General features: G+C 40.2%; 1 protein-coding gene across 1 annotated transcript in view; it reads right to left on the reverse strand.

The window, feature by feature from the left end:
• The window catches only part of ADAMTSL1 (ADAMTS like 1), a 461,995-nt gene that overhangs the window by 79,903 nt on the left and 357,152 nt on the right, over positions 1–24,940 (reverse strand). The window contains exons 11-14 of the mRNA XM_075137804.1: positions 21,514–21,564; positions 17,300–17,504; positions 15,924–16,071; positions 12,089–12,173 (exon numbers count right to left, since the gene is read on the reverse strand). Of these exons, the coding sequence (XP_074993905.1) occupies positions 12,089–12,173; positions 15,924–16,071; positions 17,300–17,504; positions 21,514–21,564 (489 nt within the window). The remainder of the gene's footprint in view (positions 1–12,088; positions 12,174–15,923; positions 16,072–17,299; positions 17,505–21,513; positions 21,565–24,940) is intronic.

Here is a 24,940-nt window from a genome sequence, read left to right on the forward strand (position 1 = left end):
AGCTGCTTCCCTCCCCTCCCCCCCAGCACATTTAATTTCCCTTCTCATTACAAAAACAGTGTTCCATTTCTGGTCTGGATTTCTTTGGCTCTTGCTCTTGTCTTACGGATTAGGAACCCTTAGATGTTCCCAATTTTTGCCTCTGAAAGTGCATACATACTTTAAAAAGCACCTTGCAGCCATCATTACAATAAGCAAAACAGACTGAATTCCATTTTTCTTTTTTTTCCTCATCAATGGAATAATTTCTCAATTTTTCTGTGTTGTCACCACTTTTTCAACATCTTAAAAAAAAAAAACAGTGCTGGAAATTGGCCTAGCATTTTACTCAAAGTAACATCAAGCAGAAGGGTCACAGTCTACTCCATACCACATCATTAACAGCTTGTTTAAATGTAACACACGTTGTTTTGCTGAGCTCATGCTGATCTATGCTGATTCCTAAACCTTTCTGGAAACAACTCCATGACCTGCATTACTTATGCTTAGATACCTGATGTTGGTGGTATTAAAGCACTGCAGTAATGAATCCAGATTACAGGGTGATTCAGATAGCTTTGTCTGACTGTCTTGTCTTCTCTATTGGCCATTCTGCCAAACATTCTCCCATGGGCAAATTCTAAGTGGTTGTAGATATACTTCGAAGGCTGGAACAAAAGAGCAAGTAGTTGGATCTGGCACTGATCCCTTAAGAATCTCACAGGAGCAGCCCCTGTTGATAATGCTCTCCCATTAACAGTAAGTGTTTGGGATCTGTCAGCTCCTTCAAACTCAGCAAGTTTTTTTTACTGATATTTTTGAGTGCTAAGCTAGTGAACCGAAAGCTTTTTGTGATAGGGTTAACTGCCTGACAGAAATTTAGGTCTTTCAGCACCTAATCATATGCATTAGCTAAATTTGTCAAATAAATCAGAGTTTATGGGATGCATTTTTGATTAAAACATGGCTGTTACTAACAACATTCCTCTCCTTTTGGTCTTTATTTAGGTAGACCACACCAGACTTGGACAGCTTTACCCAGGGCTGAAGGCAATGCACATGTCTGCCTCTTTTATGGTCTAGGGCTACTCGGGGCTATAGGAAACTCATTTCTCACCTTCCGAATCCCAGGAACAGTCTGATAGGAAGAAAAAGGAAATTTAGTTTTGTGATCAGCATCTTTGAAAGTATTTTTACGCACTTCTCTTTTTCATCCACTGCTTTTCTCTAGTTGACAAAAGGACTTTCCCTTCACTCTGGGATTAAAAAAATGAATCCAAAACCAAGAAAGGAACCTGGTGCCCCTGCAGCTTGTACCAGGATCCCTGGTACAGCAGGGAAGAGCATGTTATGCTGACTGGAACAGCATATTATCCTAGAGCAGAGAGTGTGCATCTCTTTACCCACTTTTTGTGGGTATTTATAACATCTTGTTATAAATCTGATATCCACTGCTAGCACTATACACAGGAAGTAATAGAAAAAAAAAGAAATGGATTGTATATATTATTGGAACATTTGAAACTCTTTATAATGCCACCACAAAGACTGCAAGATTTCTTTCTGGAGCAAAACCTTTGAGAAAATAATGATGCAAAGTGATTCCATTTCCCTACTCTGAGACATTTAATCTTAAAATATCGGTCTTGTTTCAAAAATTATATTCTTCATTTTGAAAGGATTATAGTCTTTCACAGTACAGGTGGCCCACTCATCTTGTTTTCTCTAAGACTGTGCAACTGCTATAACACTATTTTGATGTGGAAAATCTCCTGTCACGGATTAAACAGTCCATGTCAGCCACTGTGACTAGTTGATTAGTTTAAATGTATAGCTTCTTGACCTGACAAACTAAAAGGTAGAAATCTTAATCAGATTACAAAAAAAAGTCACTGGTCTTCATCAGAAGCTGTCTTCCTTATATTTTTTGACATTGTGAATTGTTGTGTAACTTTGCTTTGTTGAAGAGCTGCTGTATTCCAAAACAAAAGGGATGATATTTTGCCAGGTATTAAAATTACTCATTTAGAAAAGCAGAGATATACTTCATATACTCAGAATATTTACACATGATATATATCACACATACAAACACAAGAACAAAAGAGAGAGGACACAAAAGGGAAGTAATAATATTATTAAAGCAGACTGGATCCTTTTTCAAATGAGGCTTGATCTATAAATGCCACATATTATATTATTTTACCCTAGTCAGCAACTCATAATGAAAACACTGAAATACCCTTAGGAAATTATATTTTATTCAGCTTTCTAGGCTCAATTTCTACATTTTAAGTGATAAATTTGGAAGTGTAATTTAATTCTAATATAACTGTTGGCTGCTAAAGAGGGAACTGGTAGAATCAAGAGTTTGGAAAAAGCAGGAAAAGAGGGGGGAAAAAACAAGAAAACCCTGCAAAAAAAATCTCCATATAAGACTTGTCATTAGATACTGAACATTTATGTAATGTGAATGTATAGTATAAATATACAATGGTTCTGAATTTTCCAACATCATAAAACCAGGCTTTCAAATATCTAATGATAAATGTTGCCAAATGGTGAGCACAAAACATGGGAATAATAAGCAGTCAGTTCCATGGGTTTGAAGTTATTTGTTCTGCATCTAGTGTACCTTCCACTGTATTTCATAGCTCTTAGCATACTTTTCAGTGATTAGCATGTTGCCATTGCATCAAAGATCATCTTCTTTCATTCCTCTGCACAGCAGACATGACAATGTTTCTTCCCAAGGGAAAAATACAGCAGTAAGTGTGTTCTGAGAGCTCTGATGAATATTTTAGAGAGATCACTACTAGGTGGAGAAGTGAAAGCTGGAAGGAGGGAAAATCATGACCTTGCGTTGTTACGACTGACTTAACCGTGTCTGTTGCTACTCAACTGCTGGAGTGCTGGCTACATTACAGCACCTAGCTGTGGGACGGCTGAAGGGTCACTCTGCCCGTCATCCCCTCCTAAAGGGGCATCTCCGTGGGCAGCAGTGCTCTCAAGCTGAAAAAGGAAAAGGTTTGGAATGAAAGGTAGGATACTCTCCAAAGAAAACTGGGGTTTAAAAATGGATGGTGCTTGTACACAAATATGTATATTTGTTTTCTTGACCTGTGGGCACTTTTACGGTGATAGACCAGCAACCTTTTCCGATTATATGAACACCCTTGCAAAATAGCGAGTTCTGGATTTAAAAGAGGCATTATATTTTTCTGCGTTTTTTGTTAGCTGTTGACGTTTCACAATTTGCACAAGATTGTGTTCAGCTGAAGGGACTGTTGTTGCACCATTTGTCATATGCACATTAGCCTACACTGCGCTGCATAATGTGTTCTAGGAACGGAGGAAAAGAAATGTAATGCGACTGGCATTGATGGACTTCTGCAGGAGTCATTCAGGCGTGGCACTGAGCTGATTTTGGGTCATTGCTTTTGTAGTGTACTACAATCACTGAAAATATATTTTAAAGAAATTTTATTATGACAGCAAAACCAACTTACCGTGTCTGTATGTAAAGCACTTATACAAAATATTGGTCAAATTGTGAAATGCACAGCAGTCCAGCCTTCAGACTGCATATCCAATGGACCTGCAAGTACAAGTGAACTGCAGTTGTCCACAGAATTTCATCCACACATGAACACTTGCCCAGCTCAATTTTGCAAGGACTATTTGCATTTGTAGAAATTATTATTCACATTCACACATGAGAATGCCCCTTTCATACAAAAGCCTGTATAGCGTTAAAAAAAAAGAATCCTTTCTTTAAATTATATAAGGGGAATGTATTTAAAAATCCAGCTTTTGTAGACTAAAATGGGCTACGCAATGATCACTTGCATATAAAGGCAGCAAAAGTGATGTCAAAATTCAAGTTGCGAACAGCGATGACAATGGCAGTACTTAGTCTTGGGATAATGGTATTTTTTCCCTCAAACTCCGGGCACAGCTAAGGACTGGTGTATGTTCCCTTCTATATAGCAACATATACGTAACTGGGGAAGTCAGAAGAGGAGAAACACAAAGACAGAATCAATGCTCAGTAATGGGAGACATTCCACAGCAGATCATAGTGGGTTTAGGGTGAGACCCATGGAGAGCCCTGCCGAGTTTTGTGAAGATCTCCAGAACACTTGATGTGCATAGCCACAGCCTCTTCTGTCTAGGACTTGGGTTCCTACAGTGTGTGTTATGAAATAAAAAAGAAGTGTGTATATAGACTGAAGTCCTTTGAGCTATGGAGAAAAAGATCTTATTTTCTTCACTGCTACTTAATTACATATTGCCCTTAATTTCTATTGCTTAATGCTTTTTTTTTTTTTAATGCATCATTGGGTAAATCCATGGTTCAGACAAAGTCTGAGGTTTGGAGAACTGCACATACCAGTAAGACTGAGTGTTTGAAGGCACGGACACCCATCTATTAAGGCACCTAAAATCAGATACTTCTGGTGAAATGAAAAGCTCAGTGGCTTGTTCAAAGGCTTAGAAATTTTCTGTGATAGAACCGGGAACTGATCTCAGACTTCCAGACTCCTTGTCTTGAGCTGAAATGCAAACCTGTCCTTTTTCTCCATGAGAGGCCACCTTTCCATAGGTTTTAGGGTGTGGATAACACTACAGGATGCTCACACACAGCACTGGGTAGCTACTGGTGCCATTGTTCAGAGAAGTGAAACAGAGGTCATGACCACTCGTCAATAAAATCTCAGGGCTCCATCTGTAAGACTAATGGCACCAGAGCCAGCTGCCTAGGTCCAATTCCAACCTGAGTGATTACAATCTGTCCCTCTATAGCTTCTCTTCAGCTTAGTTTGAATGTGACCTTTTCCTTCAGCTTTGTGTCAAATCATTCTATACTGTTGGTGCTCTCCATAAATTAACCGCTGCCTTTCTCCCCAGGGAAAGATAACTTCTTCTGTCCTGTATAGATATTACACATAAATCCTAAGTAGTGGTGACTGTCTAAAGGGGTTCCTTGAATGAATAGGTAGAAGTCATTATCGAATGTTAGGCTGCTGTACTGCTGATCTTCCTTCTGACTGACCACATACATAGTTTAATTTTATTGCCACTAGATCTTAATATAGAGAAGTTTCCCTAAACTTCCTTCTTCCTCTTCACTGCATGACACTGAAGTGGACAAGCAACAACTTAGCAGTTGATAGCATCTGTGTATGCCCTCACTACTTTTTTTGGCAATCCAATAATCATAACATGCTTTATTTTTAAAATAAAACATTTGTAGGAAGTTTTAAAATTACTTATTAACCTGTGAATCAGGTACAAACATCATGATGGAAACTATTTAACAGGGAAACCTGAAATAAAATAGCTTACGTGTCTTTGGAAACATAAATACCTACTGAAAAGTAAGAAAGAGATATTGGGTGACTCTGCAACACTGGCCTCTCTGTCCATCTCCAGTCCCCTGAAGGCTTTGTCCACCCCACTGATGCATGTCAGGAATTTCCTTTTGTTTTTTACTGAACTGGCCCCATCACTACGATGGTGCCATCTGGCATCCAGATATTATTGTTTGCCCTCTCCCCCCCACACTTCTTTTTATAGCTAGCACCAGGGTTATTTATGGCAGTATGTTAAAAGCTGGGTATGGTGTTAACATACAAAAGCATTTTTCAAGAGTTAGAGGCAGGAATCTTTGAAACAACCCCTCCACCACCCATAAAACCAATCTCATTATACATAGAAAAACCCATGCTTTTTTAATCATGACTGCTGCTCTTTCTGACTCCGGCTGTCATGCTGTGCTGGTGTAATGAGCTCCAGTGAAAGAGGTCAGACAGAAAGATACTGTGGCTTCTCCCTCAGATAACATATTTCTAAGGCCTGGGGAATGGTCACTTCAGAGATGGACAGCAATAGCAGAACAATATTTATGACAACACAGGACAGCAAGGGCTTCTCACCTTAAACCTTTGTCCTAACAAAGATTACAATACTTTCTTACCAACCTAGAGTATTTCATAGTAGTCATGTCAGCAATTAATATTTAATTGACCCCATCTAAGGGTGCAGCAGGTCAGACAACACAAACATAACTGTCCCCTCTAGCCTTCAAGTGGCTGAACTGGTTATGATTAATTCTTTGAGCAGCAGAACTGATGGAGACCAATTTAACATGGATTTATATTTGAAGGCTGAGTGCCCAAGTGGATTCTCTGGTATCTCTTAAGGACCAAACTCCTTTAGAAACCTTTCCTTCAACTGGGGAATTATAGGGTGTCAGTTTTCTACCTACGCATTTAGTTCAGTGAAACGTGGAAAATACTACCACTAAATTTCCTGGTGAATATCAACCAAATTTGACAGAGGGGTAAAATTCTCTGTGATAACTTTATACCTCTGTTAAATTCAGTTAATAAGAATAGATTCAGACATTACTGAAAGAAGAGGAAGGCAACTGACAGATAGACATATACAGACAAAATTAAACTGTAAGACTTGCTTCCTTTAGAAATTCCTGAAGAAATAAATAATGGAAGGCACTACACGCAGATGGAATAAAAATGAGGCGTCTGCTGCTCTAGCAGCATGTTAGAGAATGATCACAAATTACAAGTGGAAGGACAATGTAAAAAAAAAAAGTCTAACTTTATAACTCATAGTATGCAATTTCATAATAAAAATTGTATTCAATAAAAAGCCACAAAAGTTACAAGAGAGCAATACAGAGATTCACAAATACGAGAACCCAATGCATAGAAGAAATATGCTGAAAATTTTCAGCTTTAGCTTTTGAACTTCCAGTCAAAAATAAACTTTGAGAAGGACAACAGACTGCTTGTAGATGGGGTTTACTTCCTCTGCCTGAAGAATGATAAGGAAGAAGGGTGACAGTGGTAGGGGAAGAACAGTCTTCTGGCTACAAAGAATGACGCTATCTGTAGAGGAGAATGGGGGCAGAGACTTGGTGGCGTAAGAATGCTCGGGAAGAGCCTCAGATGAAGTGTAGGAAAAGAATTAGTCCTTGCTGACATCTGCCCAACTGCAGTCGTGAAATTAGTACTTATGGCACCAATACAGAGCGAATAGGAAAATCACATAAGCGTAGCTTGTCTGAAGAAACTTCCATTACTCCAACTTCAAGCAAATACGCTCATGAACAGACAACGCTGCCTTTTCAGCATGTGGCTTACAGTGCCACTGGAGGCCTTCTGCTGTTCCTCCTGCTCTATGGCTGCCCCCCTTGCCCTCCGCGCTGCCTCTCCTCTGCCCATCATTCCCTCCCTGCTGAGCGGAGGAGTGGGGTCTTAAAGAAAGCCCATCCTGGCTGCCCAGCTCAACTCCCACCCTCAAACCCTGTTCAGCCAGCATCGCTCTACTGAATCTGAGAAAAGAAATGGCTTCCTCAGAGGAGGGGAAGCAAGCAATTACAATTGTTTTTTACAACCCCTGGCATTTTTCTGAAAACCTTTACAGCAATGTGACACACCACAACACACTTAGGCGTAAGACAGTAAGAAATTGATGGTCATGTTCTAGTTTAGTTAGTTACTTAAATTCACAGTCAGCAAAATAGCTGGCCACATCACATGCTGTCTTACACCAGCTAGTGCTTGATCCAATATTTAAAAACTCTCGACCGCTCCAACCCTCAAATTAGCATGCACCTACACTCCGGACTGATCATTCATCTGCCAAAATATGTGGGTGATAGCTTGACATCTGTCAGCATGGTAGACCATGGAGTATTATATTGTGTCTCTGCATAGCTGCAGAAACACATGCCAAAAGTTGCATTATCATGTAATACACCTTGCTTTTCAACTAGTTGGTGTATTTGAAATCCCTACACAGCTGAATGAGGACAAGTGATGCTATAAAACTGGCATCAATGTTGATTGTTGATTGTATCTTGATGAGTTCTGGAAGTTTTGTCTCTTTTTTTATGTCATTACATACAGTTTTTCAATCTAATAACCAGGACTTAAAATGAATAACTGTTTAAAGTTAGACATTAATTAAAACCCACTATTAATAGTGAGACACCCAAACCAATTCTATGTGGAAGTTCACCGCTCAAGGTCACTGTGAACATATTAGATATTCATAGAATCATAGAATCATTACGGTTGGAAAAGACCTCTAAGATCATCGAGTCCAACCATCAACCCAATACCACCATATTCACTACACCATGTCCCTAAGCGCCTCATCTACACGGCTTTTAAATACTTCCAGGGATGGTGACTCAACCACTTCCCTGGGCAGCCTGTTCCAAAGCTTGACCACTCTTTCAGTAGAGAAATTTTTCCTAATGTCCAATCTAAACCTCCCTTGGCACAACTTGAGACCATTTCCTCTCGTCCTATCACTAGTTACTTGGAGAAGAGACCAACATCCACCTCGCTACAACCTCCCTTCAGGTAGTTGTAGAGCGCGATGAGGTCTCCCATCAGCCTCCTCTTCTCCAGGTTAAACAACCCCAGTTCCCTCAGCCGCTCCTCATAAGACTTGTGCTCCAGGCCCCTCACCAGCTTCGTTGCACTTCTCTGGACACACTCCAGCACCTCCATGTCCTTCTTGTAGTGAGGGGCCCAAAACTGAACACAGGATTCGAGGTGCGGCCTCACCAGTGCCGAGTACAGGGGCACAATCACCTCCCTATTCCTGCTGGCCACATTATTTCTGATACAGGCCAGGATGCCGTTGGCCTTCTTGGCCATGTAGGCACACTGCCGGCTCATGTTCAGCCGGCTGTCAATCAGCACCCCCAGGTCCTTTTGCTCTGGGCAGCTTTCCAGCCACTCTTCCCCAAGCCTGTAGCGTTGCACCGGGTTGTTGTGACCCAAGTGCAGGACCCGGCACTTGGCCTTGTTGAACCTCATACAGTTGGCCTCAGCCCATCGATCCAGCCTGTCCAGGTCCCTCTGCAGAGCCTTCCTACCCTCCAGCAGATCAACACTCCCACCCAGCTTGGTGTCGTCTGCAAACTTACTGAGGGAGCACTCGATCCCCTCGTCCAGATCATTGATCAAGATATTGACCAAGACTGGGCCCAATCCTGAGCCCTGGGGAACACCACTCGTGACCAGCCGCCAACTGGATTTAACTCCATTCACCACCACTCTCTGGGCTCGGCCGTCCAGCCAGTTTTTTACCCAGCGAAGAGTGTACCTGTCTAAGCTGTGAGCCGCCAGCTTCTCTAGGAGAATGCCGTGGCAGACAGTGTCAAAGGCTTTACTGAAGTCCAGGCAGACCACATCCACAGCCTTTCCCTCATCCACGAGGTGGGTCACCTGGTCATAGAAGGAGATCAGGTTGGTCAAGCAGGATCTGCCTTCCATGAACCTGTGCTGGCTGGGTCTGTTCTGGAACAATACGGGCTGGCTGTTCTGGAACAATATGCAGGTGGTTTTTACAGTTTACAGACTGGGATTGCATGGATGGCACAAGTTCTCTAAGTTTTCATTTGGTCTTTCTGTCTCATGCCTTATCACCAAAAAACATTTCAAACTAAACACAAGGTATGGATATCTCCAAGCTTTGGGAAAGTCTGCATAAAGACCCTGACTTTGTGCCCTTTATTTTAGCTGTTAGTCAACACATATAAAAATCTACACTTGAATTTAATTTAATGTCATGTTGATTTCCCATCAGCCTAAAATAAAGATTATACATGCTCCCAGTGTTGTGCTTTGCAGGAAGAAAAAAATGTACAAAATGCCACCCCATGCAGAATGAACTTAGTCTGGACTGTGCCCCAATGTATTGGTGTGTTAGTATCCCACTGGTAGCACTGAAGTGTTGCATGAGATGGGGTAAGAAGATCAGTACGTCTTTGCAGAACAGGGCCTTTATTGCAGCAGAGCAGTGAAATTATAAAGTAAGGAGGTGTCACAGCTGTGCTTAAAACATTTTAAAGTTCTTAAACTCCTTTCCCTTTATATCTCTCAAGCTCTGTTTTAATATCACAGGTAATATATCCATAAGGTCTTCCAGAATATTTTATTAAAATACATGTCATGATAAACAAAAACCTCTTCATCTTTCCTTATGCCTATTCTCTACAAACCGCTTTTTGTTAATATTTAAAGTTACATATACTCATATGTATATTACTACACTCTTTTTCTACAGTATTAACATTGTTCACAAAATTTATCTAAAAAATTTCTTAGTGTAGCAAATTTTTCCAGATATGACCACCTATCAGTATGATTCCTTTGATAAACTTCCTGATAATACATATTTTTTTATGTATACTTCCAGGCGTTATTTACAGTTTAATAAATGCACATTTAGTTAAGTGGTTTAGTACAGTCACAAGAAAAGTCACAAGAAAATAAACTGCACTTTAGAAATGAAAAATTAGTACGTTCACAAATATTGAGTTTTCTAGAATTTGACGCTGAATTAATCAAACTACAAAGTCTATGAAACTCTGGAAATAGTTAAAGATGTCATTATATTACTTGTGATAGCTGCTACTAATATATATACATACATATGAATATGTCCGTTTGTATATGTGTGTATAAATGTTTGTGTGTATACATGTATGTCTGTATATGTAGGTATTTATGTATACATATGGCAGCTGGATTAAAACGATTTTTATTTTGAGGGCTTTATTATATATGTCTCTAACTATTTCAATGTTCCAGTTTCAAATTACTTCTATTCACATTAACCATGCCAAAACTGCAATTATATTGCATAATGAACAATGTTTTTTAGTCTAATACACAGCTGCAATTGCAATAAAAAATGTCATGTGCTCAGCCACAAGGAACTGGATACTGATTAAAGCTGTGTACAGAGGTTACAATTATAGCATACATTTATCACAGTTCCAGAATAAAAAATCCAAACCACAATCATAACTATTTTTAATTTGTCAGCCTCATTGCTAAAGGTTTATATGTACACCAGTTTTACTGCAGCTTCCTTTTCATTGCAGTTTTATTGGGCTAAGGAAGATTAATTATCCATAAATGACAATAAAACTCAATTCTGAATGAAATTCTGAGTGTTTTTTAAACCACTTAATTTTTCTAACTTCTTCTGCAGTCCTGCTATTAATGAAACAGAGCACATGCAGAAACTGCTAAACTGTATTTTCAATAGCACTGTGTGAAGAATCTGGCTATAACCAGGTGAGATTCATACAGTCAGATTTTCCTATTGATATATTAAAAAGGAAGGTATCAACCCTATGTGGAAGTGTTCTTTTCCAGCTTTTTGTTGTAAAATTTTTTCCTTCAGCGTTACCTCTAACTATTTTACGCCCTCCACCTCTTTCTAACTCAATGGCAATTTTTTCCACAAAACAAAAGACAAACAGATAGGAAAAGAAAAAAGAAAAAGTTACAGTTAAGGGACATAATGAGTTAATTTTATGTCTTTAGGAGGAAAATGTACTGTTTCCATCGTTTCAGGCAGCCCTAATGCAAGGGGACTGTCAATGTATGTAGGTAGGCCAACCTGCCATCCAAGAAGGTCTGCAGCAGGAGAAAGAGCTACTAACGGAGTACAAGGTGCTGACAGATCCATCCTGCAAAGGTGGCTGGGCAAAAGACCATGAAGTGGCTAGAAAAGCAGGGAGGGGAAAATCCCTGAAATGGAAAGGTAAGTGATGATAAGGCAATCCAAACCACAGGGCTGAGGTTTCTAGTTTATTTTCTGCTAAAGTTAATTCGTATTATTTGCTGTTACTACACTCTTCCTGAGGAGAGAGGTGAGGGGGAATCCTCACTGTATTTTGTGAGAATATTGTGAGAATAAATAAAGGTGCTGAGCTGCGGAGACACAGTGGTAGTGGGGAACACATAACTACTGAGGTAGACAGACTCTCACTGTAATATTATTGTAAATGACCTTAAATAAAACATGTATATATTTGTTCAAATTAAATCTTCATTTGCCCTCTTGGGTTCTGTCTCTTCATACCTAAGTTTGACACAGCCTTAAGCCCATTGATTTCCACAGGGTTGGGGTTAGCCTTCACGCTCTAATGAGAGCCGAATACAATTTCAAGAGACTCTGTTAGTTCGGTGCAAGCCTCGGGTCCGCACATCATAAGAACATGCAAATTTGTATGCAAATTTGTTGTAAGCAAATTTTTAAGACTTACGACGGTTCTTCAGACACCACCGCTCCTTCCTCCAGCTCTTGAGCCTGCTTATACCATGGCAACTTTGCTTCCATGGGAAGTTTCTCTACGGAACAAACAGAAGCATGTGAAAATAGGAAGCATGCAGTAACGCTGCTACGTGTGTCAGCCTCCCCTCTCTCGCAGAGCATGCCTGTGATGCACGTGTGTCTTCACCCACATGGAGGCTGAGCACGAAGAAGAAAGAGAGAGAAAGGAGAGCAGGAGAGAGAGAAAGAAACTCCTTCATCACCTGGACTATAACGCTTACAAGGTTATATGGCCAGATAGTTCGCTGTTGCAGCTAGAAGGGCTATGGCATTCTAACTCCAGAAAGACAAATTAAGTCACTTTCCAGACTATGCAACTGGGCTGTAAAAGTAGGCACTTTGGAAAGTACTTTTTGGAGGGCGTCTTGCAAGTGTAACAGGCCTCCATTGACACTGCAAAGGCAAAATGTATAAAATCCCTGTGTTTACCCTGAAATTTTAGAACTTCAGAAGACACATTAAGCTTGTTTTTGATAGATTACAAAAAGGAAGAAAATCCAGATTTGATGAGTGATACCACAGAAAACCAGAGAATCTGTAATAAAATGGCCCAGCTATACTTTTCAACTTGAAGTTTATCAGTTCATCAGCTATGTGGATTTAAAAAAAGGAGCTTGATACTTTTTCTGTCATTTCTGATGGAAGACAGCAGAGCTGCTTTTCTTCCCCTCCAGGATGTGCGCACAGCATAATGAGCTGCTCTACTCTGGGGAGAGCAGGGCCATGCCGCTTCGCGAGCCAAACTCTGCTTTCATGCAGTGTCAAAGTGGAGTATTTGAGCTGAAGGTGGTGGAGCTGCTTTAGCTCTACAGGGGTATAAAGCAAGAGTAAATTTAGCATTATAATTTGAGAAGGAGCTCTGCATTTCAACAAAATGTTCTGGGCTAGGATCAGGGGAAAAACCACAAATAAAAGGGAGTGAGACTCAGACCACTGAGGAGAACCAGGGCCAGACCTATTTGCCACTCACAAATCACCTAAGCCTTTCAGGTTTATATAATGCACGGATTTGTACTCGGCAACGGGAGCAGGTTAGTGTCATTCAGGATAGTTGGGAATTTTCTGTGACTCCGTTGTGCACAACAGTGAACCTTTCACATACACACACGAAATTTCCCATCTGTCAGTTGTATCATAGAGTAACAACGACTTAGAATTTGATTTCACAGCTACTGCAACTTTAGTCAAGCAAATTTCCTTGGAGCAAGGTATTAACTGAGGAAAAAAGGGACAGTAATAGAATTACTATGCCTCTCTCTTAGAAATAGCTTGCCAAGCTCTTACTCTAACATATTTATTAGTGCCATTTAAGGATGAATATTTGCCAGCACAGCTCTTAGTTTAATCTATATTTTCCACATATGTTATCCAAAATATGTAGGAGATATTTCTATTTATAGGTTCTGCAGCTTGTTTTATGGGTTTTGGAAAGCCACATCTTACTTCTGTGCTTTTTTGCTTGGATGCAAGTGCTTGTAAAAAGCAAAAGCTTTTGTGTACCATTGCCTCTTATGTGACTTTTTTAATAACTTTTCTTTTTTAGAGGTGTAGTTAATTATCATCTAGACTATAAAATGAGTTAGAGGATTAGAAATGTTGATGGTTTACAGTGTGCTTTGACAAAAAAAAGACTAAAAAGCACTCCTAACATAAGCTAAGGAGGAATTTTTACCTTTGGAGATTAAAGTAAAATGTCTCCTTTTATAAAACAGTTCCTGTAATAACACTTAAATCCTATATTATACAGAAAGTTGTATTAGATGAATACACCTTCTCTATTAAAAATGAAAATCATTACTTAATCCAGGGATATCCTATTTTTTCCCATTATTGGTGCAAGATAAAGTGCCTCAGTGCTTGAATAAACTAAAATGAAATAAATTACATGAACTATTTGCATTCTATTTCTGTTTAGCACAGTGTGTTAAAAGAAGAGGGAATTCCACATTTTTTGTCTAGCTGGTTCAGTCAGCTAGGAAGATTGTTTTTCTGCTTTATGTTAATCCAGCTCCAGAAGGAAAAAGCAGACTAAGACTAAAACATTCAATAGAGGAGAGGTATTTTGCTACCCCTACTGCTCTGTATTTCTAACTCCAGATTTGTGAAATAAAAAGGACAAACTTCCAGCACATAAACAGAATAATTTGGGTTGGAAGAGACCTCTGGACATCACCTTGTCCAACTCTCTTCTGAAAGCACGATTCGGTCTTCAGGTACATGGATCTTCAAACATTACCACTTGCATTATGGAGGGAGAACTGTGAGAGCGTTGCAGAACCAAGATGAGGAGTTAAATTAAACCCAAGCAAACCAGTATGTTTCACATAGGACTCTCCATCCCATGGGAGAAAATAGAAGACAGAAATAACTGCCTACAATCGGAAATTAATCAGGTATGTACTTCAAAAGGCACCATAAGAGTTTATCCAAAGTAAAGATGCCACTCTGTTGCAAAGGTGGGCTTCCAGCAAGCAGCAATTTACTTTGGTCCCAAACAAGTCCTATTGGAAGAGACTTCGTGACAAATGCAGGCTAGCAAAACTTTCCTAGCTGGTCTTGCACCCTTCTCAGGTTCCCTAGACAGAAGTCAGTTATGGGTGGTTTGCAACACCTTATTTTTTAGTGTCTTACTGCATTTTGCTTACACTGTGTGCTGCAGGCAGACAGGGTCTTGCTTCACCTGTGCTCTGAACACCATAAACAGATAAAGCCCAAACTGAGCCCAAACCCACTGAATCTCCGTATGTGGCTCAGAGTCATGCTAACAAAGTCACAGGACCTTGGAAGGTGGATGGAGTGAGCTCATGTTGGCCAGCAAAATATAGTGCAAACATACTTGTTGCTCCCCAGAGGCTTTGTGTCTGGGTTTCACTTTGGTGGCTGGCAGACACAGTGAATTCGCATGGTCCAGATAAACTGGAATCTTGAAACCTGGCAAGTGCGCCCATCACCGACCACTGAGTGCAGAAATTAAAACTGAAAATTTCACTGTTCCATCTTGGATAAGCACAAGGTCACAAGTCATTCTTATTTCACGGGGCTTCATAATAAATGCTCTTAATGTGTATCAGGATAGCAGTTAATTTTTAAAAGGTATTGATTTCTTCTTGTGGTGGGGTTTAAGTCTCCAGTTTAGGTAAATTAATCTGCATTGCTGTAGCCCAGAAGTTTCCATAAGTTAGTCAGCATAGAGACACAGAGGTTGTAACGATAGATCTGTATACATGCACAAAGATGTGCACGCTCATGTACCTGTGGAAACGGTCAAATACCTGTGACTACTGCACCTGGCCACTGCCCATTAATCCAATCCAGTCTCCAGGACTTCTTCTAACATTCCCACCCCATAAGAACCTCCAAAGAGCTGCAGAAATATTTTCACCTTCTCTCAACAAAATGTGGGAGATTTACCCCAGTATTACTCTCTGTCTGAGGCCCAAGCCAAGGAACGTTTCTAAACAAATTGTGAGTATTCCTTGCTATAAGATGCTTCAAGTCTAACAGTCTGCAAAATTTTGCAGCCTTGCTACTAAGAGGAACTTCATGCTGGGATACACAATGCTTGCTTCTGACCTACTTCAAGCTCCAGGTTATGAACAGGCACTTTAAAATTATGGTTACATTTATCTACTATAAATGTTATTTTTATATTTAATTCACAACTCAGTGCAGATGAAAACAGTGCTACCAGCAACAAACCAAAACGAAGACATGGAACAACATGAGAGAGCTCTTAAAAATTTACGAGAATCCTTCTGCCTTATTACCTTTGGGTTTGTAGCAAGGAGTGGGTACGATGCATTCTTCTTTTATGTGTGGCTTTGTTTTAGGACTGCAGCCTCCTGTATGCATCCCCCTGTGATCAATGCAAAGGACCACACGGTATCTGAGTCCTTGTCCACAGGTCACAGTGCACTGGGGAAAAAAAGAAAAAAAGAAAGAAAAAGGTGCATGTGATACATCAGAGGAGTACATCAGAGAGCAGGAACCCCCAACCCTGAACATAAATTACTCAGAATATTTGGTAGTTATGGGTGAAGTATATATAATTAACAGAAATTTTTGCCTTTTTGCTCTGCACATTTACTTGGTTTGGACATTTTGCCACTGGCTTTCTCTTGCAGTGTCACTCTCTCAGTGTTGGCTACTTGGTTTGTGGCCACCCGTCCCATATTGGATATGCTTGGTCACACCCTGTCAGTTTCATCCGGAGCCACTCTGCTTTTCTTGGACAAAGTACTGGGGCTTATGGGTTAACAGGGGTGACACTCGGCTATTTTGGAACATTGGAACATCAAACAGAATGGGAAACTATTTGGGCTTTCTTCCCTCAGACACTTTCTTAAGTCTTTTTTCATTTATTTTTGGTAAGGTACATCAATTTTTCCCCCTGGAGAGATTGTTTCAGAAGTGGTTGCATGGGAGACTAGCAAAACTACCAACCAGTGGGGAGGGCCATGGGTACTACCGACATTACTTTGCTCCTGGATAGCAGCTTTCATCTGGAAATCACTAAACACTTTGCAATCAGTCAAGAACACCTCACCCGTGAGTGAGCTAGCTTAGCTTCTAAAAGCCATTTTACTTGTTGAGAAACTGGAGTGGTGAGAAACTACATTCAAGATTAAGTCTTTATGTACAAAATCAAAGTACTTTTCTATTTTTGTAGAAAGACATTTCAAAGACACTCGTACAGAAGGAAAGGTGAGTCACGAGCAGACAACCACAAGCATCAAAGAGCCGAGTCATTTATGGCTTTACATATTTCTAGAAAATTCTCAGCAATTCATGATATTCAATTTATGGTTGAAAAGTTGTAATAAAAATATACCATTACATGCTTACTGGTTTTGTTTTGTGCATTTCATTTATGTTCCCAGTCTATTATTAGTAGACGGTCACTAATTAACATTACAGATCTGATTTATTTTTCTATCATTCTCCTTAATCATGTTAATCTTATTAATACATTATTCTTGAGTATTTACTTTGCAGTTAGACAAACAGTGTAATTTAAAACAGAGTTCATGGTAATAGGGAAAGAAAATAGTGAATGTTCCTACTTCCACAAGCTCACTAAGCTACAATTTAACATATATTCCTAGTGCGGTAAACACGAAACCAACAAAGCTAAGCTGATTACCGGAGACCATTCCTGAGCAAGCCACTTTGGGCAGTCAAATATGTTGCAAGGCTGGACAACAGGCATCTTTGGAGTATACATGCATTTCCATTCTTCCACGGGGCTGATATGCCCCTGAATGTCTTCTTCCACACATGAGACGCTGCGGCTTTGAATGCCCCCTCCACAGGATGAGGAACAGGCAGTCCACGGTGTACTTTCCCATCTGGGAAAAAAAAAAACAAAACAGAGACATCAGGAAAAGGAATCCCTGCTGCCCCCACCCCCACCCGCACCCCCAAATGCATAAGCTGCTATGTGCAGGCAGGTTTTTTTTCTGATTAATGTCAGTAAAAATTAATCATATATATATTTTCATTAATGGCCATAACAGCAAAGCACTCTCATGGCTGCTGTCTTTAAGTCACAGATTAGTAATATGAAATCTCCTCTCTCCCACTAACCCAGTGACTACTACCACAGAAACTCTAAATACTTTTAACTTAATTCCTTTTATTTAATTGATGGGATTATTATATCATCACAATTTGTCATGTTGTGAGGAATCTTTGGCACAAATCACTGGAAGCTCAGTGTGCTCTGAAGCTGATACTCCTTTTGCAAGAATAGTAATGTTTCTTTCCAGGGAAACAACTGAGTTGAGGAAAAAAAAGAAGATGGGAGGAAATTACGTGACTATACTGATGGGGTATGTGGCCTCTGATGGATAAACCACATGGGCCTTGTTTCTTTGCAGTTGAGACAGTGAGAGGAACTGAGAAACCATTTTTTCCTACAGGTGCCATTTGAGAATGTAATGACAAATCCACAGAACAATATGTATGTTCTGAAAAGCTATGCATACTTATGAGAATAATCCTTTTTTTACAGCGATGCATATACAATAATGTATGTATTGTTTTATATGTGTACATGTCTGGCCACATAAAATAGCCTGGTATTTCCTCTCTTATATTTAAGCCATTGTCACAGACAGGATATGGGACTGTTGTCATGATTCAGTGTGGGTATTCCTTTATAATCCTGTGCATGCCTGATGGTATAAAAGCGTGCATGTTCTATCTACCTGGAAACATTTCACAAAATCTTTTTTTTTTTTTTTCTTTTTAAGGCAAATGTCCTTGTGATAACGACATTAGAAACAGCGTTTGAAACAATTATTTTGGTCATAGGTTTTCATTTTTTGACTTCAAAAAAATTGTTTTTGTAGCAAAAAAACCCTCCTGTTTCCTGGCAAGAAGGAAAAAAAGTGAAAAGTGAGGATTTTTTCCTCCCACTTAAAACAAAGGAGTTATTTTTATTAACTAACAATTACAGGATCACCAAGATTGTTAAGCAATATGAAAAATGTTTATCTTTCCCTCTGAGTTTCCATCATATCGACCCATCTTTTTCTCATCAGCTCCAATACACGTAAACACTACCCACACTCGGCTACTGGCTGAAAGTACCATAAAACTCAATGTGAAATGGCTTCTGTTAATAGCTGTTTATGAATGGTAAAGCCACTGATTAATTCTATGACTTATCACTGAGAAGTGGTGAAACAATGTTTACACCGTGCCATATCCATCATGGTGTACTCAGCATAGGCCACATATGTCACGAACGGGTAATTTTAGCAATGTTTTTAGTTCAAATGTGTTACCTGTGGCTCTGCTGGAACAAGTTTTCCAGCATACAGCTAAGGTTTCTCACTACCACAAATCTAAGTGAAGAGGCCTCAAATTGAAATTCACAAACAGCAGAAGCTGCTGCAGCCAGCCTGAGCCAGCTTTTCCCAGGCATAAAAGCGATGAGACACCAGGGAATTCCCTGGAGACTTTGGGACAAGTTTCCAGATGTTTTAGGCAACCTCAGCAATGCCAAGCAGCTTAAATCTAGGCAAGCAGTTCAGTCCTCAGCTTTTGTATGAGTGTAAGATAGGAAGCTGAAGTTTCTCTGTTGCACAGCTCTTAAAGGTGGTGTCACAGCTCCTTTCGATGCACAAAGGGTGCAACATTGACCGAGAACTTGTAAAAGGAAACGGTGGTGCATTAAAAGTAAGTACTATATCCGCTGAACCATACCTTTCCCTCTTAGTGAAAAAATTCTAGACTGAGAGATTGCAGTAGGGAAATCTTGCAAAGATGCCTTCCCAATTTGCTCTCCGCTTCTCCTGGAGTGTTTGTTTCTTTTCTCTGTCCCTGGTATTAGGTGCCAGTCTCAGACAGATAATGCAACCAGGGTCTCTCTGGCTTGGTGAGGTTTTTTTGGTTTGGGATTTTTTTACCTAAACTTTGCAAATTCAGAGGAAAGACATTTTTTATCCCCCTGACTTGGCCCTGTCTCATGCCAGCCTCGTGGTCCTTCCAGTTTCTGCTGCCTCTGAGGTTTGGAGAAAAGACATGTGACTGTATCTTCCCTCTTGGGGCAAGAGAGGAAGACCTGAGCCCTGTTCATGGGCTCATAGGAGCACATGTGGGAGTTGGGGAGAGGAAGAAGAGGGGAAGCAGCAGCAAAAGAGCAGAGGAAAAAGGGAGACAGAGGTCCCGGCCAGCAGTTGCAGCCTGAGCAATCAATGCAGAGGGTCAAAGGAGAATAGTGTGGCTGGGAGAGTGGATATAAAGGGACTGTTACGGGGTGAGACCATAATCCAGAACAGCTTGAGAAACAGTCTCAGCTTTTGATCATTTTCAGGGAATGATTTTTCTTTTTTTGCTTTCAGTGTAACTGAAATCCAAATACCTCAGGGTGTTTTGATCCTTCATTTTGGATTTTCTTCAGCAGTAAAAAAGCCTCTGCCTAGCTGCCAGCTCAGGAAGCTTTTTCCTTAAATATAGTCCCCTCCACTGTTAAGTACTGCTGAATCATCCTCTGATGTAAAATTGTTCTCCTTCTTTTGTCAACGTACGTGCCCGTTGTACACAATTGAAATAAAATCTGTTTTATTCAAAGCCTGAGTATTAAACCCTGTATTAATATTCTAGCTGCGTTCCTCATTAAAACAGAGGTTTAATTTTTGAGGTTAGGAGGTATGTATGTGGGTTTTTTAAAAAAAAAGAAGAGAGAAAAGTGTTTTCCAGAAAAAAGGAATTAGACACAGGGATATATTTTATAAGTATATCTCACAAATATTTGGTGATAATGATTGTGTGTACACAACCATAAGCACTTAGCTAGGAAGAGAAAAGTCTAATCCAAATGACACAGATCATTGATAAGGGTGTCAGCATGAATGGCAGACACAATGTTTGACAAGTAAGCGGTTCTCCTCTTTGTCTTCTCACTCACAGTTTGGGGTGGGTCCATGATTTGGCTGGAGATTTGGTTGGACGTGAATACATTGTGCTTGCACACAGATGCCGAAAGCTCTCTGCATTAGGCCTCACCATGGTTTGAGGGAGGTTGTTTCCTCACCAGGATGAGACTAACAAGTTGCCTAGAGAGTTCTTTCTGTGATTTCATACTCTGTGACACAATAAATCAATGAAGAAGGAAACACAGAACAAAACTATTGCATGTCCACGCAGTATTTCAAAACCAAAAGGTTATTATACTTCAGCTACCAAATATTTTTATCAGCACCAGTCACTGCTTCAAGAGTAATTACTCATGTGATTATTTCCATGAGAATCTCAAGTCTTACATTAAAGACATTTTAATTGTGAGATAATTAATAACACAAATCAGGCCTTGATCCTATTCCTGCCTCGATCTCTTAGAAAAGCCAATGGACTAATGCCCCTGGGGAAGGCATTAGCATGGGTTTGCAGAAACAGAACACCACACTAATGCTGTATAAACCCAAAATCTCACCATTTATAAGCATGTAAGAAGTAACACCACCTGAGAGAGATAGAAAGTCTGATGGTTCATTACAAAGCCACAGGTTATAATCCTGTTCAGAGATGAGTAAAGGGAAGAAAAAGGAAAGGTGTGAGACAAAAGGGAAGGTGGGAGTGAGGGATGAGGAAAGAGAGAAAGAAAAGGACCAGACACTTAATAAGTCTGCATTGCTGTTTCAGCTAGAATATCATTTAAGTTCTGCATCAACAGAATTTATAACAACGGGTCAGCACTTGAACATGTCTAGATTAATATGCAGGAGTTCACAGCAAGAGAAAAGCACCATCTGTTAACCTAATTTGAGAGCAAAGCAGAAATGCAGAGAAGAGAAAAAAAGAAGTAAATGTATTTGTTAATCCTAGCATCTGGTTGACTGTTGTACGTACCGAGGAAGGGGATGGTAGAGGTCATAGGGCATGATCTGCTTGTATCCATCACTGTTAGGAACAATAATGCCAACCCTCTGAGTAGAAGGTACACATAATAAAATAAACACTAAATGATTACATTATATAACTTTTTTAACACAATATTATCAAAAAACCCCAAACAAACAAGATATTTTACCTAAGTTGCTATCCCATTTAAAACAAAACTTATGATCCCATCTTACTCTTTCTGAGTCCTTCAAAGAATAAACCACGGATTACTACTTTATTCTTATGAATATATTACTGTTTGACTAAGAAGCAATCCATTACCACAAGTGATCCAAATGAGTTGTCCAAATATTATTTAAATTTATGAAGTTACTGTCATTAAAAAAAAAATTCTACACTTAATACTTTCTTAGAGCTTGGATCCAAAGTCACTGAAGACAATAGGGGAACTTCTATCTTCTTCAGAGAGCTCTAGATCAAACCCTTTTTTAAACTATTATATGGTTGTTTCTGCCCTTCAGATAAAATGTCTGCTTTTACAAGGGCTAGGATTAGAAATTCGGGGAATCCCAGTGCAAGAATTCAAATCTGCAATTCTTGTCTCTCCACCTTAAATCAGTCCAATTTCATTCATCTTCAGAACCTGCCTCTTTATTTGGGTTTTTCTGGGAAAAAAGAAGGAGCTGGGGAGAAGAGTAACATGTCAGGTTGTTTGTTTGTTTGTTTGTTTTTGGTGTTGTTGTTATTGATATAACATCTAAATAATATAACATCTAAAGGTTATAGAAGGCAATAGTGTAGATCAAAATTAATAATTATCTGAACCATTATCATGCCAGATATGTGTGAGATGGATGTCAGTTGATTTGCTGGCAACTACGGGGTCTCACTGAATTACTAGTTTGGAATTTCATCTTTTGGCTACGCTTTTTATAGATTCTGACTCAGAGTAACTCTACCCATGTTGTCTCCCAATTATCAGGCATATCTATTAACGTCAAGTAGATGATCCCAGAGCACCTCATCTATCAGTTTCATCAAAGCCACTGTGCAACAGGGGACTTGGATGGGGCAGGTAGGCAGAACCATCAAAGGGTGAATGCCAGTTGCATTAAACTGATAAGTGTGTCCCTACCTGAGTTATGGAGAGAGGAAACTGACTGAACAGAATGAAGGTAGGTTTTGAGAGCTTTATACAGATAAGAGGTGCTAGGTATGCTGCTACTGACTTCTGCAAGGGGGAAGGAACGAAGAAGGGGGAAGAGAGAAAGTATTTTCCATCCTCAACACAGTTCGCTGAAAAATGCTGCAAGCATTCAAAGGAGTCTTGTCATGCTGAGGCTAAAGGGGTCTATTCTCCTTTCAGTCAACAGGGTTTTTATGTGCATAACTTGTCCATGATAGGAGAATGGATCCCATTGTGTTTTCACAGCGAGGAGTCAGCACCAGGTCAGCGTGCTGGAATTTTCCAGCTAAAGCTCGGGAAGACGCTGGAGCCCTGGGAGTGTGTGATGGGACTAGACAGCTCCCTCTAAGATTAGCAGTCTCTACAGTCACAAGAGCCCTCTGCGTGAGCATGCATATTTGCATCTTCGGAGAGCTGCCTGTCTCCACAAAAATCTAAACATCCAGGAGAGGCAGTTCTGGCACTGGGAAACTTTGGAAAAGACAAATGGGTCATTTAGATTATGGCCAATGAACAAGTCTTTTCAGACTTAGCTTGATGGGTAAATGCCTGGACAAGTTTGAGAAATTCTGTACCAATATTTTAAGATGGATGGGGACTTTCTCTGAATTTTTTTGTTCATGCTTTTGGGGATCTCTGCTGTTTTCCTGACTCTTCTACCACTGCTGCTGAAGTTCTACTCTGAAGGTTTTTGCACTTTGCAGCTCATCAGCTTGCTGAGGAGTGGTTGGAAAAAGGATTAATATACCGAGTTCAGAAATGAAATAATTATACTATAAAAGCATCTACTGCCTAAGAAAGAAGCAGATTTCAAAACATTTCTCACCCATTGCAGTGAGAAATGTTTTCTTTCTAATAAACATGGTCTGTACGCATAATCCAGGTCTACATGCATTAGAATGCATAATATCCAAAGCCATTCCAATGGAAATAACCATACCACATCCAAACACTGTTATGAAGATTAAATAACATTTACAAAGCACTAGATTAATATTGTCATTGGAAAGGTTTGACCCTCAAAGAATTTTGCATACGTAAATTGCATTTCTGTAAATGGTATAGAGCTCCACAGAATCACTGGCACTGTCTTTGCACATATGTGAGGGGCTGCCAAGGGCTCTCATTCTGTTACTGCAAGATAATGATCCGCAGCAACGTAAATCCCAAGGACACAGTGAGGAAAAAGATCTCCACAATAATACACAATGGCTTAATTTATGACTTTAAAAATTGGCTTGAAGATACAACAGAACAGCAGATGGTCATTGTACCATTAATGGCAACTGCATCTTTCCTAGCTAGTTTTGTATGGGGTTTTTTTTTGTGTGTGTTTCACAAAAATACCAAGCCTAGGTGAACTATTAAAGAAACATCTTAGAGATTACTTTGGTGAATTCTGTACTTTTTGACTGGACAAATTGGTTTAAATTCCATGAATCTATCAGTCCACCATACTGCTATAAAAAGATGGAAGAGATCTAGTTTATGGGCTTTGTTCACTGTACATTACTCAGATGATGCAAAGGGGATGGTGTGCTAAATGAAGAGAGCAAATAACAATTCCTCCACTACACTGAGATTTCTGGGTGATGTGGGAGTAGCTAACAGAACTCATTCACACAATACCTCCTGCTTTGCCAGGAGCAGGAGCACAAAGCAAATTATTTTGAAGATGTGTTGTGTCTCATATGTCTGAAATCTCCCCTGCCTTTCAGACCAACAAGTTTTGTCACATACTCTCCAGATTGGTTTGTTTTCCTCCTGAGTGCTGACAGCTTCAGCACAGTTGCTTTTCCAAGGCACATGTCCAGCTGGAGCAGGAGCTGCACGTGTCCCGCACCCAGGTCTGCCATCTCTGCAAACCTTTGGCTTTCCCCTGGGACGGGTTCCCGTAGCTGTGTTCCTTGAAAGTCACGTTTGGCGTCGTCTTCCCCAGTAGCTCCTTTTCCTCCTAAGCTACCCTCTTAGCACAGCTGGCAGGCACGAATGCCTTTCTCCTGTAGCTTCCTGATGACTCTCCGGCAAGGTGCACTTCCCGCCTCCCTCTCCTGCATGCCCACGGGTCTTGGATCAGGCACCTGCTGAGCCAAGCAGGGGCATGGGAGCTTGAGCTGGGAGAAAAGCCATCAGAGAGAAAGGGCATCTCCCACCAAGATGCCTCAGGGTGGTGTGATCCTTCATGGGGACGATGTGCCGAGGCTGGGCGCGGGTAGAGGCACCTGCTGCTCCTGCGCTGGTGCTCCC

Source organism: Calonectris borealis, chromosome Z (assembly GCF_964195595.1).
Source record: "Calonectris borealis chromosome Z, bCalBor7.hap1.2, whole genome shotgun sequence".
NCBI lineage: Eukaryota > Metazoa > Chordata > Aves > Procellariiformes > Procellariidae > Calonectris > Calonectris borealis.